This window comes from Agelaius phoeniceus, chromosome 5 (assembly GCF_051311805.1).
Source record: "Agelaius phoeniceus isolate bAgePho1 chromosome 5, bAgePho1.hap1, whole genome shotgun sequence".
Classification (NCBI taxonomy): Eukaryota; Metazoa; Chordata; class Aves; order Passeriformes; family Icteridae; genus Agelaius; species Agelaius phoeniceus.
In genome coordinates this window covers 60,825,239-60,842,998 of record NC_135269.1, presented here as the reverse complement: position 1 = coordinate 60,842,998, position 17,760 = coordinate 60,825,239, and the positions used below count along the sequence as shown (strand labels likewise).

The window sequence follows — 17,760 nt, the reverse complement described above, 5'->3', positions numbered from 1 at the left end:
GAGCAGCAGTCTGTGTCCTTGGTGTAGCACCCATTCTGACAGTGGCTGCCAAGCAGAGCTCAGCTGGTCCCTGGCATCCTTCTGACTCAGCAAAGCAGCTCTGGGCCTGAGCTGGCCCCTTGTGCAAAGGCCTGGAGTGGCCACCAGGACACCTGCAGCAGGGCAGCCCTGTGCCACTGACAGCTCTTCCAGTGCTTGGATCTGCCAAGGGTACAGCTTCTTGCACAGGCTGGTGTGGAGCAACTGGCTGCTAATGCTGCTTGAATGGTCAAGCCCACATAGTGCTTTTGTTTTTTAATTTTTAATACAAAAATAACAACAGCCAAGAAAAGGAAAGTATGGAAAATAGTAGGGTGCCAGTGTCAGGAGAGCATGGCTAGGAGGGTCTGACAAATGCCTCATACCTGCAAACCCCGTGGTCACACCAGCCATGCCCACTGCACATGCTGGGGCACTGCTGGCCAATGTAGATGTTGTCCAGGGCCCACTCATCCTGGGCTGTGTAGTAGCACTGGCTCCAGCGGAAACGTGTGGCACTGGACCTTAAAATCAATAACAATGCATCAGTTTTGGATTCTTTACAGAATGGCAGGAAAAGAGGTAAAATGTAACAAAAAAAACAAAAAAAAAAGAAGTTGGGTATCCCATAGTATCCCAATCACAGCCTGGGCTGCAAAGGCTGGCACAATCAAAGACATATTCTTGCAAATTAACTTTCTAGATGATGCCACTCACTGCACAGGCCTTCATAATGAACTTTCCAGTGACTGATGGCATTTCTGAGGAAGAGCACATTTCAGGGATTTTGAGAATTATTTTAAGGTAAGCCTAGCTATGAATATTACTGGATTTTTATTGTGCTATGGTTGGAAAATTGGAAAGGTGTATCTAGGGCATGACTTCGTGTTTTATATTTTTGGTCACAGTTAACAGGTCATAAACTGTCTAAAGGGATTTCTCCTGATATTTATTATTTAAACAATTATTAACGTTCTTGAGTGTTAGTGAGTACCAACTATTTCCATTCAACAATAGTTGACTTTTTTATTGGATATAATTTTTTTTTTTTTTGTCGGGATGGTTCTAAACTAGATTTTGCTCACATATCACTGGTGACATTGACAGCACAAGTTTTTGACAAAGATCCTGTTTCATTGCATCTATTTTTTCCTACACTGCAAATACCTTGCTCTTGGCCAACAACCCAAAATCTGTAATACCCAAGGTTTATGGTGGGGAATCATCAAATTAAATTCCTTGCCTAACTAATCTCTGGATATTTGTAATATTCTTCAAGCACAAAACCTTGCTTCAGCTTCTCCTTTCTAAATAGTTTTATCTTCAACAGCTTCTTTTCCTTTACAATAGTGAAGTCAGCTAATATTACCCATTAAAAACACTTAGTGTTGGCCCTTTAGAGACTGTCCAATGCAACATTGCCATTTTCCATGGGAGTGACTCCTGCTAGCCAAACCCAGCCTGACACCCACTGCCCTCAAAAACCAAGGCTGGAGAAGAAAGCGAATCATGAGAAAAGCAATCTTTGTCATCATCAAGCCTTTTCAAGCTGCCCTGCCAAACTGTGCACATCCAGCAGGTTACAGACACTGGCTGGTGGCCACTCCCAAATCGGGGATACAGAGACTCTCCACTCCATGGGGTAAAAAAGGGTGCTGGTGGCAATGTGGGCACTGAGGCTGGATTGCATTGTTGTGCAGGGGTAGGACAGGGAAAGCAAGGCTGACTGAAGGGAGCTAAAAACCCAATTTCAAAATGGGGTAAGCCTGTGTCTGGCCAAGGGCTGGTTGGGGGTGCTGAGGATGAGAAGCAGGCGACTCCCATTAGAAGCTTCTTTTCTAACTTGTTTCTGAGCCATATGGTTACTTTATGATGGCACAGGATATAATGCTGTTACTCTGCTTGGAGATACAAAGCCCTTTCCCCACCCCCAATAATTTATGTAGAATAAGACTTATTAAAATGAATATTGTAAAGGTGGCTGAGCCACCTGCTCGCACGTATGGAAGTGAAGAAATGAATCGAGCAGGCCTGTGCAGCTGAAGAGGACAGAGTGGCAGAGCAATTAGCCACTCTGGCACATATGAGAAGATTGGTACATGTATGGATAAATTTTTAAAGTACCAGTTACAAATTTCTTCAAAAAACATGTGAAGCTGCCCAAGGGCTTGATTTTTAATTTAAATGACCCTTGTTGCCTGTTTTAAGTGTCTGTTTGATATTGCAAATACTGTAAGCATTTTTACAGCACTCAGAGTTAATCTGCAGGGGCAAATCTGCTGATTAAATACTCCCTCAGGATATAATGTATTGATGGGTTACATTACAAGAGCTATGAATTATCCATTAAAAGTGTGCAATCCCAGTAATCAGCACACAAAGGACTTCCCAAGCTTGTGAAGGCACAATGGGCAGTCAATATTGACTGCAATTATTTACTGTTTATTTTTGGAGTGCTCTGAAGTCAGCACATCACTTTGGTGCTGAGGTTCACGTTCCCATCAATGGCACCACAGAGAGCCCTGACAGAGGCTGTAGGCGCTGGAAGGAGCTGTAATGACTGGTGTTAACTCTAATGTGTGCTGAGGAAAATGACAATACTGAAACCAAAGAATGGTGTTAGAGCAGGCAAACACATCCCCTGTGAACTCCCAGCACAGTAAAACTGTGTCATGTTATTTTCCCAGGTAGCAGGAGGAAGAGCACTCTGTTCAGGCATCCCTGTTTTTCAGCAGGGTATGGGTGGAGTTGGGGTGTGACACCCTGCAGCCCTGGGGTATTTACAGCAAACCAGGGGAGATTTATAGTGATGCAGAGGCAATTTCACCGTGCCATGGAAGTCTCGTGGTGCCCAACAAGTCGTGGTGCCCCCTAAAAAGAGCTTGGTGTGGCATTGATGCCGTTGCCTTGGCTGGTCACTGGCTGCTGCCAGGCACACATGGACTGGAAGGGCAAATGTGCAGGTGCATCAGGGCTGTGCAGTGCATCAGGGCTGTGCAGTGCACCAGGGCTGGTTCAGGTGCATCAGGGCTATGCAGTGCATCAGGGCAGTGCATCAGGGCAGTGCAGGTACATCAGGGCTGGTTCAGGTGCATCAGGGCTCTGCTGTACATCAGGGCTGGCTCTGGGCACAAGGCTCACTCCTGACCTACACCAACAGTGGGGAGAGCCCAGCCCTGTGCAGTGACAGAGGACACCTCTGTGCCCAGGGGAGCAGAGCACCTGAGCCCCAGCTGAGAAGGTCCCTGTGCAGCTCTGCCATGGGGCTGTTCCAGGGCTGGGTGTGCACAGAGCTGCTCCTGCCCTTTGCTCAGGACCATGTGGGTTTCACCTGACCAAAGTGTTTCCCTGGAGAGTCTCACTGTCCCATTCCTGCTGCCACCCTGCCAGGTGCAGAGCTCCATCTGCCTCCTCAGGTTCCAGATGTTGGCTGTACATCAAGCTAAGGGAGCACTGAGCTCCACTTAGAAGCTGCCCCATCTGAATGAAGTGATTGTTTCTCTCATTTGAGGGGAGGGGAAGAAGGGAGGAGGCTCATTACCACCTGGAGATGAGCACGTTGCCCAAATGGAGGCATGTGCAGCAGCTGGGGGCTGGGGACAGTCCCCAGGGAGCCATTTGCCAGCAGGGAGGAGTTATTTTTATCTGCAGACAGACAGCTCTCCCCTGGGGACAGCTTTGCCACCAAGGGGATCCCGCTGCCCCAGGCCTCTGCCAGGGATCCTGTGGGAAGAAATGCCACTGTCACAGGGCTGTGGGCAGGGACAGCTCTATGGATTCAGAGTCCTCCCTGAGTGAGGGATAATGCATGTTAGGCTGAAGTGACAATTGCAAAAGCAATGCTCCTGAAAAACCAGTCCTGCTCACTGCTTTTGAAAGCTCTCCAAGGCTGCTCTGCATCTCAAGGTAACAACAGCTTAAGAGGATTATGCTGTTAAAAATGGTAATCAACCATTTAAAAAAGCCATGTTAATTAAGAAAAGAGAATAAGGAGATGAGCGTCAGCTGCATCCTCAGTGATAAAACACTGCTTTTCTGGACAGTCACTGTTTGGACATCTATTGAAATGGGAGGTGCAGCACTGAGGAGCTATGAAAGCATTTCTTACAAGCAAAATAAACTTCCCTAGTTCCTCATAGTTTCTCCATTTTTTTTTTTTTAATGCTACTAGAAAGCAATCTGGCTCTCTAATGACATTATATCTAACTCAGGTTGGTGTCAAATAAAAGTCATTTTTGTTGTGTGACATTTTACATAAGCACAAGGAAATCATGTCCCAGAAGTACTGCCAGTGAAATGATGTTCTGTTATAAAATTTTTCTGATATGTGAGTTAAAATAAAATCACTGCCTTCTCTCCTGATATTAAAAGCCTTAATGATTTAATGCAAATTTGTGGCTGGTAAAATTATATTTGCTACCTTCTGAGTTACCATAATTACATTTACCCAATTATCCTGAAGGTCTCATTCAGTCATTAGGTGTTGATTTGTTTATGAAGTCAGCAACTGACAGCTGCTTGTATCTCATTAAAGCCTGTTCATATGTAAATGCTTTGCATAAAACTGAAATTAATTTTCATCAGTGTTAGAAATGTTCAGTTCAAGTACAATACAATTTCAGTGAGCAGGTGCTTACATTTAATTTCTTCAATTCAAGTCTCATTCTTGCAGCAGGTTTCCTAACCCAAAATCTCACATAACATGGGGACCTTGTAAACTCATGCTTGCTGGATGCAGAACATCTACAGGTCTGCAGGAATACCAGCACACCCAGAAAGTTTTACAAGAGAAATAGGTGCTGTTATGAACAATTTTCCAGCTGCATGAGCACAGTGCCACAGCCTCACACTTCCCACATGCCCAAGGTGCAAACCCTCAGCTGGGAGCTGTGCATGCAGGGATAAAAGCTCCAGCAATCACAGCAGGGCTGTGCAGGGGTGTGAGGGCAAGTTGAGGCCAGCAAGAGCCAGAACAAGGCTGATGAGACATTCCTGAGACCTCCTTTGGGTGCTTGGTTTCCCTGAGCAGTAAGCACAGGGCAGGCTGCGTGTGTGGCAGCCTTTGCCTTGTGCGGGTGAAATGGAAGCTCCAGAGATGTCCCCCCTCAGCCCAGCTTTGGGAAGGCAGAACACCTGGCTCTGCCTCTGCACTGCTCTGCCTGGCCATCACCAAGGGTTTGCCTCTGTGGGGTGGGTGCAGGTGGGGATGGGATAGGAGAAGGAGGGAGGGCACCCCAGAGAGGAGCCCTGCACCACCAGCCCCCTGGCTGGGCTGGCAGTGGAGAGCTGCACATCAAATTGTCACCAATAATGCCCAGGTTATGGAAAGGCAGAAATTTGCTCTCTGCTCACAATCCTGCTCTAAAAACCTGTAAAAAAATGCCCTCCCAATCTCAATCCAAAGGAGCTGTTGAGCCCTTAACCTGCTCTTTGCCACTGGAAAGGAATGCTAGAAAGAGGGGAAAGTGGTGAGAGAGACACGTGTGGTGTGCTGGATTGCATTTGATGGGGAGCCACCATTTGAAGGCAGCCACCTTTCCTCTTCACCCTGATAACGCCACAGCACAACTCAGAAAATGGCTTCTATGAAGAGCAAAGAAATTTTCAGTGGTAATTTGTACCTTAATTACAAACAAAACTCTGCTAACAGACGGGAATCCCTTCAGATACAAGACAGAGTGTGAAATATTTATGATTTGTGCACAGCATAGAACAGGAACCCGACTATTACTTCATCATAATTTCTCCCCACAGTCTCCTAAATTAAAATGGAGTTCTATGCTTCTGTCACCTCATATGCTGAGAAAAATTAATAGATCCTAAAGAAAAAGAGGGCTACAACATTGGTATCATCATCAAATACAGTGTATAATTACTTTGAGTACATTATATGTTTTACAAATTAGGAATAACAGCCTACTTTGGAGTGTAACCCAAAAAACTGTAGATGCTTTTTAAACTCCTAAGTGCCTATGTGAACCACAGATTTTGTGTATGGTGGCACAAAATGACATGTAAGATTTAGTACATTATAATCTAACTACAAAGCAGTTATTTGTAGACTTACATGCAACCATTTGGTATTATCTGATATGATATGTTCTAAGGATGCAATATTTGCCTCTGATGTTTTGCCTAGAAATAGGAAATGCTGAATATTGGCTGTACAGCAAAAAGGGCCAGTGTGTTGAAAGAAGGTATCATTGTGGTGTGATTGATGGAAACAGGCTGTGCTGAGGCCATGCAGAGTGCAAAAAAATAATGATGAAGGATGGGGAAATACAATGATGACTTAATCTGAGCAAGCTCTCATTGCAATTGCTATGATGGATTCAGGTCAAACATAATCAAAATGTAACTCTAATTGCAATAATTAAATTCTCAAATGAAGGATGCCCTGAAGATTATTGGGATTTATGACAACATTTTTATTTGTATGGTATAATAAAGATTTAAAAATAAACAATGAAAGAGACAATTTAGTGATTAAAAAATTTTAGGGGAGGCAAATGAAGTTTGATTACAACAAGATGAATAGGCTTTCTGATAATTTTTGTTTCTCTTTTTTTTGCATGAGAGAATGTTATTTTTTAAGACATGCTATAAAAAGAAACAAGAGTTAAAAAATTCCCAGAAATGAATCATTAGTTATTGTTTATACAGGGCTTTGGTCTGAAGATATAAACAATAAGGAATGTGCAAAATAAAAATTAACAATCCAAATAAAGCCTTCCTCCAATAGGGCATTTATAGACAAGTGCCACTATTTTTGAAGTCTGAACTTTATTAGGAGAGTCAGAGTATGTATTAAAAACAATCCTAAACAATAGTTTCTGTTGACTTCACCAACTTTTATTCTCTAATTATGTAAGGAATGCATTTTATGGGAAATACCTGAGACTGGGTCAGCCCTGGCACTCTACCTATTGGCTTGAGTGTGACCTGCAGAGGACTTGATATTTGTCACAGCAATTGATGTGACAAATTGTCTGCACAACGCCCCCCTGCCCTTCACCCCCCACAAAAAAATGTTTAAAGATAGGAAATAAAAGCTTACCAAGTCTTCTGTGGTAAAAGAACAGTGATTCTCCTCCACTGAGTAAATTCACTGGAGTGGTAAATACTTGCTGATGTAAACTCCTGACAGCTTGGCATACTGGGAAGGCATTCCTTAAAATAAAACATTTCAAAACTAGATTTAATGTTGAGGAATAACTGGGAACAGAAACAAGGGTCAAAACAAGTCACAGAACCAGGAGCTTGTCTGGGTCCAGATGTTGGAGTGAAAGACACAGAAGAGAGAAATCCTGGCATGAAGTGGAGAAATTTGTCAGAAAACTTGTAGTACAATTGAGGATGGAAGAAAGCCATATGAATCTGTTTAAAGAGTTTAGCATTCATGACTGGCAATGTTTTGCTTTCCTCCATGAGGAATGTCTATCTCTGGTTTTTAATATCTTCACCCCAGCATCCCCCATGGACTATGAGGTAAGGATACAAGATCACTATGAAATAAGTCTATGAAAGTGACCTTCAGACTACCATAAAGGTAATTTTAGAGACCTATTGTGAGGCTTTTCCTGGGCATTCTGACTGAGCCCACACCGTCCATCTGCAGTGGGGAGCAGCAGTAGGGACAGACAGAGCCCCACCAGAGGGCCCAGCCACAGCCTACTGAAGTTGTGTCCTTGGGCCCTTCCCAAGCTCTGCAGCTTTGACACCTACAGCAAGTGCTGTAAATTGTTCCCTCCTGCTTCTAGGACTATTTCTGCATTTAACTCAGATTTCTGTTGAGGTCTGTTTCCCAAATTCTATTTTTTTAAAATTCAGAAAATATGATCATTGTGACATCATTTTAATATTAAATATAAATTAAGTCCATTATCCCAGCTTCTGTTTTCTAGCACTGCCCTTCCAAAGTTATTTCATTTTTTGCAATATTCCATTAATTTATTTCCTTTTTGCTAGAACAGCGCCCAAAAAATTGGCCTATGAGGTATTAATAAAGTGCTTGGAAGTTACCAATCTACATGATCCTCTCCTGGCTACCAGTTCCCTTCTGCCCCTTCTGCCACAGAACAGCATCTCCTGACCATCCCCACATGCCCAAGAGAATTTCACTGGTCACTGCTGTGCTCACTCCCATGAAGGGTATCAGGTAGGAGAACAGACATCTGCTCATGCAAGTAGCCTACTCTGACTGTTCTAAAACTGATAATAAAGCAGTGATGCTCTACAGAAGTTATGGCAATTAGGAATATTTATATAGTTAAATTATACGGTTATAGTTATGTATTAAATATGAAGAAGGGCAGAATATATTATTTTACAGAGAAATTTATTGCTCAAATATCTTAGAGTATTAAATGAAGATCTGAGACCTTATTTTGGTTTTCTTTTAGTAGATTTTCTAAAGGCTTAGTTTCCTTTCCAGCAATTTTCAAACATTTTTTCGTGATTCATCTCCCCTAAAAGATTATAGAAAACGGGATCTAATAAAGATCAGTGATTGCAAAGCAAACAAAATTTTCAAACATTTTAATTAATTAGTGTTTTGTTTATTTGCCAGGTTATGTCCTTGAAATATACTACAAATACTCTTTTATCACAGCAACATGGGTGGTGTGAGAAAAATGATTTGGCTGCATGTTCTCTCTGAATTCAGCTCCACTGAGCAAGGAAAGGAGCACTAAAATCTGAAGCTAACTTATCTTCCACGGATGCCAAGCACAAACCCCAAACACCCACTGCTAGGAACTATTCTTGGACATCAAAATGATAATGCTTGCTAGATATAAAAGACATGAACAGGGTTTGAAATATATGATTTATAGCCTTTGTCTGGGTTCTGTTTAAGATCAGAAATCATTATTTGGATTTCCAAAGTTTAAAAACTCATTTATTGTCGTTTCTTTATTGTGCCCACCAAAGTAAATGTGGCAAAACACAACATGGCAAGGGTAACCATGCAAAGCTTTAATTGCTCATAGAAGGTGTGGAACTTTGCATACAAATCCTTTGGTGAGTCTGCAGACCAGGCAGGGAAAAGGCAGAAGGACAAGTTCCCTGACATCCTCAGAGGCAGCCAAAGGACCTTGGTTAGTTCACCCCGAGTCCAGGGAAAGTCCAGCTTTTCATCTGAGAGGGAAAACAAGAGCATGAACTACGTGCTGCTCACATTTGTGCTGAGGCAGCACTGAGCCACCCGGGGAAGAGCAGCCAAGGCTGCTGTTTGCACTTCCAGCAGAGTGGGGGAACAGCGGTCACTGCAGCCCGGACTGTGCCTGAGCCGGGCTGGGAGATGAAAGGCTCTGCATTACAATCCCCTGAAGGAATGTGCTTCCATTTACCGAATGGCTGTGCACAAGGGCAGAAAGAATGTCTATCCATTTAAATTCCAGGAAACAGTAGATGCATTTTGCTTAGAAAAACAAAGCAATAGCACAGGAAAGATCTCACCCATTACCCTGGAGCTCTAACTGTGGCCCAATTTTTTTCTCAGCCTTTGTCCATTCCTGTCACTATTTTGTGTTTCAGGCTTTCAGATACCTTTCTTCCAAATATTATGAGGAACAGTCTAAACACCCTATTAGTAATTTTGATTGGTTACAACAGAGAATTTATTTACTGAAAGGTGAAAAAGGAAACCATCTTTGTTCAATGCCAAAAGTGCATTTCAGACTATCTTTTGTATAAAGCAAAGTTTATGGAAGACTAATGTCCTCTCTGCCAGCCTCACCTCCTGAACAAGGTGCCAAGTGAGGCCATGGTTGGTGGAGTACTCCAGTTTCACCTGGTTGTCCATATGAGGGGTAAAGGCCTGACCACAGCCCATCACCAGGTTGAACTGTATCATATAGGAAGCTCCAATCTGCATGGACTGGGTCTCCACGTAGCGCATGCTAGAGGCCAGCTTTGAATCTCCTGTAAAACTGAGAGATGCAAGGAAAGAATCAGGATGGATCTCCAAAATCACTCAAAAAAAGAACATCATGGCTGTGAGTTAAATACAGTTGTGCTTCTTTATTCTGTAGACTGGCATGTGGGATGAGACCACGCACAGAAGAATCTTCCTGCTGGTACTTCTGCAAATTACCAGGAAGGTCCTGATGTATCCCAGAATGTGAAACACTGAATTATTCTGCTAGTTCTTACTATATGCTTTTTGTATTAAGGATCAAGTTATGATCTAGCAAAGGGCAACTTAAGGAAAGAACAACATAAAGAAAGTTGATTCCCCTGGGTGTCCATTTCCTAAGGTCATGCCACAGTCAGAACTGTAATTTCATTCTAATATTGGACAGTTAAAATACTCCGAATCTAGTTTAAAATACTCTTATTATATACACTGTTAACTTCATTGATTTTCCTATATGCAATTCATTCACTGACTTGTGCAATTCATTCACTTGACTGTTTTTCAGAATTATTCTTCTATTCTCAGCTTCTTTTCCATAGATGTACTGATATAAGTTATATTTTCCAGTGGATTGGAGAACAATAGTAATGTTACACATATATTTTTCAAGGTACCCAGTTATCATATATATAGTAATGCAATTTATAGTCTGAAATTCCAAGATATTTCACTTCAAATGCAGGTTTTTCTTCTATGCACTATTCAAAAGAAAAAGGAAACAACCAAATTCAAAACCTCAAATCCAACAGAAGCATAAGAAGGAAGTAATAACAACTTAAACATTGAATCTTGCTCACTAGGCATCAAAACAGAGTATTTTAATAAAAGTTCTCATAGAATGAAAATTGCCTCCCTCTGCTTAGTTTGAGATGTTTACTTAGTGTCTTCAGAAATACTGTAGTCCTTTCAGCTTCAATATTCTCTAAGACTATTCTTAAATGTGAACAATTTAGAAAAGGGATTGGCTCTTTTTAAAGAAAATCACTGCAAATCATCATGGAAAAGAAAAAGCTACATTCAGTACAGGGGTGATGAAGAGAATAATGTAGTTCAAGGTTGCTCTCATGATTGAGTAAGCTACAGTTTATTATCTTAAATAAGTAGTCATAATCTTTAAATACAATACAGAAGAACATATAAGCTTCTACTCCTGTAAAATTCAAGGTCATGACAAAGTGAGTGTGAGGACAAGGAATACAAGTCTGTGTCACTTAGGACTCCTTTAAATTAATTCACTGACCTACACTGGTTTCTATAGAGTCCTTTCCAGAGAGAGCACTTATGCCATAAATGTCAGCATCCTACCTTAAAGCTTTAGAAGAAATTACTGAAAGCTGACATTAGTTTTGTCATTATTAAATTTCTGTTACTTGGCATAAGTTAAGATCCTGTCTGCTTTCTACTCTCTGGCCTTACTTTTGTGATTTGAATTCCTAAAGCTGATCCAGCTCATGACTTTATATGAAATTTTTCACTTTGTCTTGTCACTCAGCAATCCAGAGTGACTGTGGATGGACACTCCCTTCACTGCCAGAGCACAAGGGCACTGTCATGGACAGCTGGACTGGAAGGCAGTAAGTTATCTTGGAAAACTGTATCTGAAATGTTTGCCCTTCAGCTGGTGTGAAGAAAGTGATTTTCTTCTCAATAGGAAGGATAATTTTAAGTTAAGAAGAGGATATAATGTGCACTCATCAGCAGTGCAGCTCCCAGCCTAGGGTTTGTGGCTTTGTGGTTAGATCTGAATGCACCTCAGAAGAACTTGTCTGGTTAATGTCTGAATTTCCTTTTCTTCTAAGCTCTATCTTGTATTTCATAAAATGACAAAAATCCTCAAATTTAAAAGCTAAAGCTGATTTGATCTGACACAGGCTGAAGCCCTAATGGGAAATCTGTGCCAATACAACCAGGCTCTTCAGGTGTCAGCCAAACATGTGCAGTGTAATCAGCTGAGAGTTATGTGTAGCACTGCTTTGGAAGAGGATTTGGCACTGCACACAAAAACCTGGGCATAGCAGCACATCACAGTTACTTAAACCTTATCTGAACAGAATAAAGGAGTTGAAACTCAACAATTTGATGAAACATCTGCCCAGAAGCTGTCTTCCCAAAGTAATAGAAGTAAAGGACTTATAGTGAAAAAAGGGGCAAAGAATTAAATGTAACATTTTGGTCTTGTCTTCACAAAAATTCCCTTTATTCAATGCTACTAAATAAAATGAGAAAAAAAAGGTCTTAAACTCTAATATTTTCTTTCTGGTGGCATTCAGGTCATGATTAAAATATTTTAAATTTAATATTAATTTTAATTTAATAGCTTAGCCACTGGATATTGTACACAATATATTAAGTAAGTATATTAAGTAAGTTAAAAAGTCAAACCAGCTCTTTAAAATGCATATTAAAGAAGTGTGCAAAAGGAAGATAGTGTTGAGATGCAGACAATATGTGGTGCTCTATAAGAAGCTCTTTTGAAGGAAGGAAATCACATTACAGGTGCACAAAGTCCTTTATCATTCACATTTTGCCTCCAGCTGAACACAAGTAGCATTAAAGTTGTGGGCTCCACCTTGTCCCTTCTTTGCTCTCATGTTGTGGTTAGGGGTATATTCTTTTGCTGGAATACCAAATGTTTTCTTTGTTCTGGGAGCCACACAGCTGGAATACCTTTCCAGAATTTGTAAAAGATGAAGTCATGTCCCTGGCGTCACAATAATTAACTAAAATATCTTCAGAAATGAGAATGCAGAGGCCTCATTTTTGTATAAATTTGTTGCTGTGAGTGGGTTTCTGGCACGTGTATAATTAGACCTGCAGAGGCACAGGAACAATACCCATAGGTGCCCTCAGAACAATCACTCTCCCTCCAAGCACTGCCAGCTAATTGGTACTTCTGGGAATGGTATCACAGTCAATGTCAGCCAACCTGCATTGCTCCAAACTGCTCTGAGATCCCCAGAGTTACCATCTTTTCAAGGCTGGTACTTTTAGGAATACTGAAAAGACACATGGATGCAGCTTGTTTTGTAAATCTGCGTTGACTGGAAATATTGACACGACAGCCCAGGCTCGAACCAGACACAGCTTTGCTTCCATCAAAAGCAGGGGGTGTTTGGACTTTCTGCATCACATCATACCTGCTTTGCTAAATAATTCCTAAATGTATTACTATCATTAATATAATTAAGTCAATTACCTGAAAGAAACTTTCTGCATCATACAGAGTAACAATTACTGTAAAAAAAACATTTAAGACACTGGGAAATTACCAAGCTGATGTAGGACTACTGTATGATATTGCTCCATAAACATAGCTCATGACAAGACAGGTTTACAGTCTTCTAGGCTTCTCCAGGGGCAATGGGACACTATTGTTTGCTACACTGAGTTAAACCATAATGCTGTAATCTGACTGAAGACAGTTTATTTATATAAAGCTATTTTATTTGTGTCCACATGAATACATATATATATAGATATATATATTTAACTAAAGCTATTTTATTTGTGTCCACATGAATACATTTATATATATATATATATATAAAATGTATAGCTCCAAAGTGTTATATATATATATATATTTATATATATATCTCCTTATCAATATTTAAATGAATTTCAGCAAGTCACTGTATATAGCTTATAATACTCCAGAGACAATTGGTTCAAAATTTTGCCTGAATATAAGCATTTTGGAGAAGTGATGAATTAATATACATCATCAAGCACTTCATTTTAAAGTGTTTCAGAGTCATTTCAGTACAATGATGTAATAAAGTAAAGGATCCATTCTGAAACTAAATTATGATTATGGATATCAAATAAAATGACTGTTCAGACACAGACCATGAAAATACTCAAGAATCACCTTTGATCAAAACATGTGTTTATGAACAAACTTTCTTTTTTAAAATGAAAAAATGAAGTCAGGTATGAAAAAGAACAGCCTGCCTCTTAAAAAAAATTAAAAATCTCCCTCCTCAGTTTTTTTCCAATTTTAAGGATAAATGTTCATGTTTACAGGTTCTAAGGCAGAAATGGAGACCTAATAGACAATTAAAAGCAATTCTGTGAAAATGGGCTTGGGGATGCCACCCTGTAAAATGATTGATAGTGTACTTCCCATAGTTGTACTAATGAAAAAGCTGTTGTCAGACTGTTCTCAAGAGAATGGTGTCAGTGCTACTGCAAGATCTGTTCATGAGTTAGAAACTCATGAGTTAGAAAATGAGAACCAAATGGACTCACAGCTGGGAAAACCCAACAATAATTAATTTAACTAGCAACCATTTGTACAGACTTTGTGTAAGTTTAAAAATTTCCCTTGAGAGGAGCAAGGTCAGTGAAGGATAGAGTTCATGATTTCCAGTGATAATGAAAAATACTTAGACATAAATAGTGAGGAAGGTTTTGATTCTATATTTGATGCATGGAAACTTCAGTGTTTCTACTATGACTGAGCACTACAAACCCTAGTCCATCTCCATATGGGATGGAGAATTTTGCTTAGTGTTTATTATTTTGGTTCCGATTTAGAGTCATGGGAGGAAAAGAGAAGAACCTCTGCTATCTTATCTGCCCTCCTCCCCATGATAAACTGGTCTTAAAAGTACAGAGGGAAAACAATGTCATTAAAAGGCTTTCATTCCAACTCTTTGATAAGGAAGATGCAAACAGTTTGAGCCCTAACATGTTGTTTCATTTTAATGAGCAGCGAGTACCTTCCTTGTCCTTATTAAAGTGGTTAATGGTGCTTCTACTGCCTCATTATCAGTGCTAGGACACATTTGGTGTTGTTCCTACTGCTAAGCCAACTCCTTTTAGTCTGACAGATGATCAGAAAGTCAAATCAGATTGCTCAGAGATACTTGTTAATAAAATTCCAACAGTGTTTCTCTGAGTGTCCATGGGGATGCTAAAATTATTTTATTTTCTTCAGGTTTTCTATAATTACTGTGATTGTACTTTCTCCAAAGAAATATATCTATGCCAATTAAAACTATACTGGGTTTATAGGTTGATGAGACCAGCACAAAACTGTTATTTGGTTTTAATCAAAACACACAGATTAAATTGAGCTTCCCTTGTATTAATTCCAAATGTTACATTCAAATGCTCCAGGTTTTTTTTTGTGAAGCATGTTAATGCTTTAGTTAAAAAAACATATTTTTATGCAATCCTAATGACTTTTTAATTTTGTTTTTCCCTTCTTTTTCTTCTCTTGCCTTTATTTCCTCTGAGGGGTGTAATGTTTTCTTGCTTTTGTTTCTAAATACACAGCATATTTGAGACCTAATTGCAATATGTCATGATGCTGATCACAGTGCAGATGACTAAGTGTATGTAATACCAGACAAAGCAAATACAAATGGATAATGCCTACATTCTGCTGCCTTTTGCTTTCTGGATTACAATATAATGGCTATGTACATAGATCTGAACATCACTTACAAAATATTCAGAGTCTGTACTTATCATTTTATTTCATTACCTGCATATCCATATTAACCTGCCTGGATTTGAAGTGAAGATTATGAAACATTTCTGAATTTTTTCTATTAGGGTATTCTTTAAATATTTCATGGAAAAAGAATGCTACGTTCAATGTTCCCATCAAACATAAATCTCTGCAATGAGGTGAAAAACTTACTGCTAATTGCAATGAGATTAGTGACTGTATTTTTGTCCACAATTTGAGGATAAGACACATTATTACTCTGAATTGCTGCCAGAAAAATGCATTTGCAGCAGTCACTTGATCCTTAGCAGGATGAGTACGCAAGGAAAACAAAAGTAGAACAGGAAAAAATACATGTTTCTCACCAAAGAGTCCAGTCATGGCCACAGTAGGGCTGAACATTTCCCAGGTAGAAGCCCAGAGACTGTGTGACTTCAACCAGGTTGGTGAAGTCCAGACTGATGCTGTTGAAAAGCACAGAGGTCATGATGATTTCATCGATTGCCCACACGTCTTCACCTTGAGAAGAATGATATGGCTGCCACCACCTGAACTGAATGCCAACCTGCCTTGCATCTTCAGGCAGCTCCACTGAAATTATTCTGGAAAACAAAGCAAAGTCGTTATTGCCAGTTTTTCCTGTTTGTAATAATTCCATGGGGATGTATTTTTGGTAACTTTTCCTTACTGACCCTAAAAATCATGGAGCAAATTTAACCCACAAATACCACAGCATCTGCTGGTATAGCTGCTACCAGTGACAGGGACAGGGGAACTGTTAGTTCTCTTGGTAATCAGTTCATTTACTGAAAACCAGGCATGTGCAAAAGCCACCAGAAAGAGTTTCTACCAAATTTGTAATTTTTGCCTCCATTGTGGACCTCTCAGGAAATTTAAACATGTAAATTAGCAAAGGAATGATGAGCTGACAAGGATTTAAGAATTCCAATTCCCCTTTGTCAGACTCAGTGGGTTTTATCCTGAAGATCTGCATCTTGTAAACATCTGCATTCCCCACATAGCATTGATATAATTCTAATGGTGCTCTTGTCCTAGAAGAATCCACCCCTGTAAATTGCCACAATCAAGTGGAAAATCTTCATCTTGTCAGACAGTGTGATTATGGGTAGTTCTTTTTGGCAGACACTCCTTTTTTGTAGCTGCATAGAGATGCAACTGGAGGTGAGTCCCAGGTGCTTCTGGTATGCAAGGTCACCTGATTTGTCATGGCAGCTGTGTCAACACACCTAGAAATGAAAAACTGCAAAGAAAATTAAGAGTTTTATCTGATTTCCAGGAGCAATTTTCATACACTGCAGGAGGGAGTATACATTAATTGCCACAGCAATGACACCTTCTTGAAAGCCCCATAAATCACTAAGACCATGGTACCCCACACAGCCACATCAGCTGTGAGACAGACTGGCAGCAGGGACATTTGTCTCCATTGGGGTACAATTACTTGCTGGCTAAAGGGTTTTCAGCCAGCTCATCATGTAGCTGTTATTTTTCTTTCTCTGTAAGAGGAAATATGGATAAAATGAAATATCAGGTAAACAGAAAGCATCTTTTTATATTTCAGCACCAAATTCTTTTCATACTCAAGGCTTTCTAAGCTGCCTGTTATAATGTTTTGTTCTCTGCATATGAAAGAGTCTTGTGCCTGTGGCAATCTTAGTGCAAAAACCACACTCTTAAAAATGACTTGCTACAACAACCTTGTAGGGAGTAGATTTATAATACTGTTGTTTAGTGTCACATTCATTTTAAAGAAGAATACATTAATCCATTAACCTGAAAATATCAACTAGCTTGGCTAAACAGGTGGGAAGCACACAGAAAGTCCTGCCTGTCTTTTCTAGGAGCTGCTTTCTGCCATCCATAGACTGGAGAGAGAAGTGCAGAGGGACAGCCAGAGGTGACATGGCCATGTCCCTGTGGCATGGGCCCAGCACAGTACACACTTTATGTATGGTGGATACCTTTCCTTTACACTCAAATAAACATGTTTGAATGACTTCAGACCCTGGCTTCTTTTCTACTAAGGATTCCCTCATAAGAAGCAACTTTACAACCTTTTGGGTTAATTTTTTAAAGGCACAAATGACAAGAAATTGCAACTGATTCTAAAAGGAACCATATTTTTTTCTGCCATGATTCAGGGGTGTTATCCTGAGGAAAGCTGGTACCTGGTAAGGAGGAGCACTGTATCCAGTGGGCTCTGTGAAGCACCTGGCACTCGTGTGAGCTAATGCTCTGCCATAATCCAGGGCATATTTCTCTGCTGGTGGCTGCCTCTGGTGCCTGTATCTTCCCTTTCACTCTTAACTCTCATAAGCTTGCCCATGTGGACACTAATTCT

The 17,760-nt window shown here is 40.3% G+C and overlaps 1 protein-coding gene across 2 annotated transcripts in view; it reads right to left on the bottom strand.

Moving 5' to 3' along the window:
- The window catches only part of RELN (reelin), a 284,556-nt gene that overhangs the window by 79,260 nt on the left and 187,536 nt on the right, over positions 1-17,760 (bottom strand). For both annotated transcript variants that reach the window (XM_077179117.1, XM_054631807.2), the window contains exons 20-23: positions 15,764-16,000; positions 9,758-9,950; positions 7,076-7,188; positions 405-542 (exon numbers count right to left, since the gene is read on the bottom strand). In XM_077179117.1, coding sequence (XP_077035232.1) covers positions 405-542; positions 7,076-7,188; positions 9,758-9,950; positions 15,764-16,000 — 681 coding nt within the window. The remainder of the gene's footprint in view (positions 1-404; positions 543-7,075; positions 7,189-9,757; positions 9,951-15,763; positions 16,001-17,760) is intronic.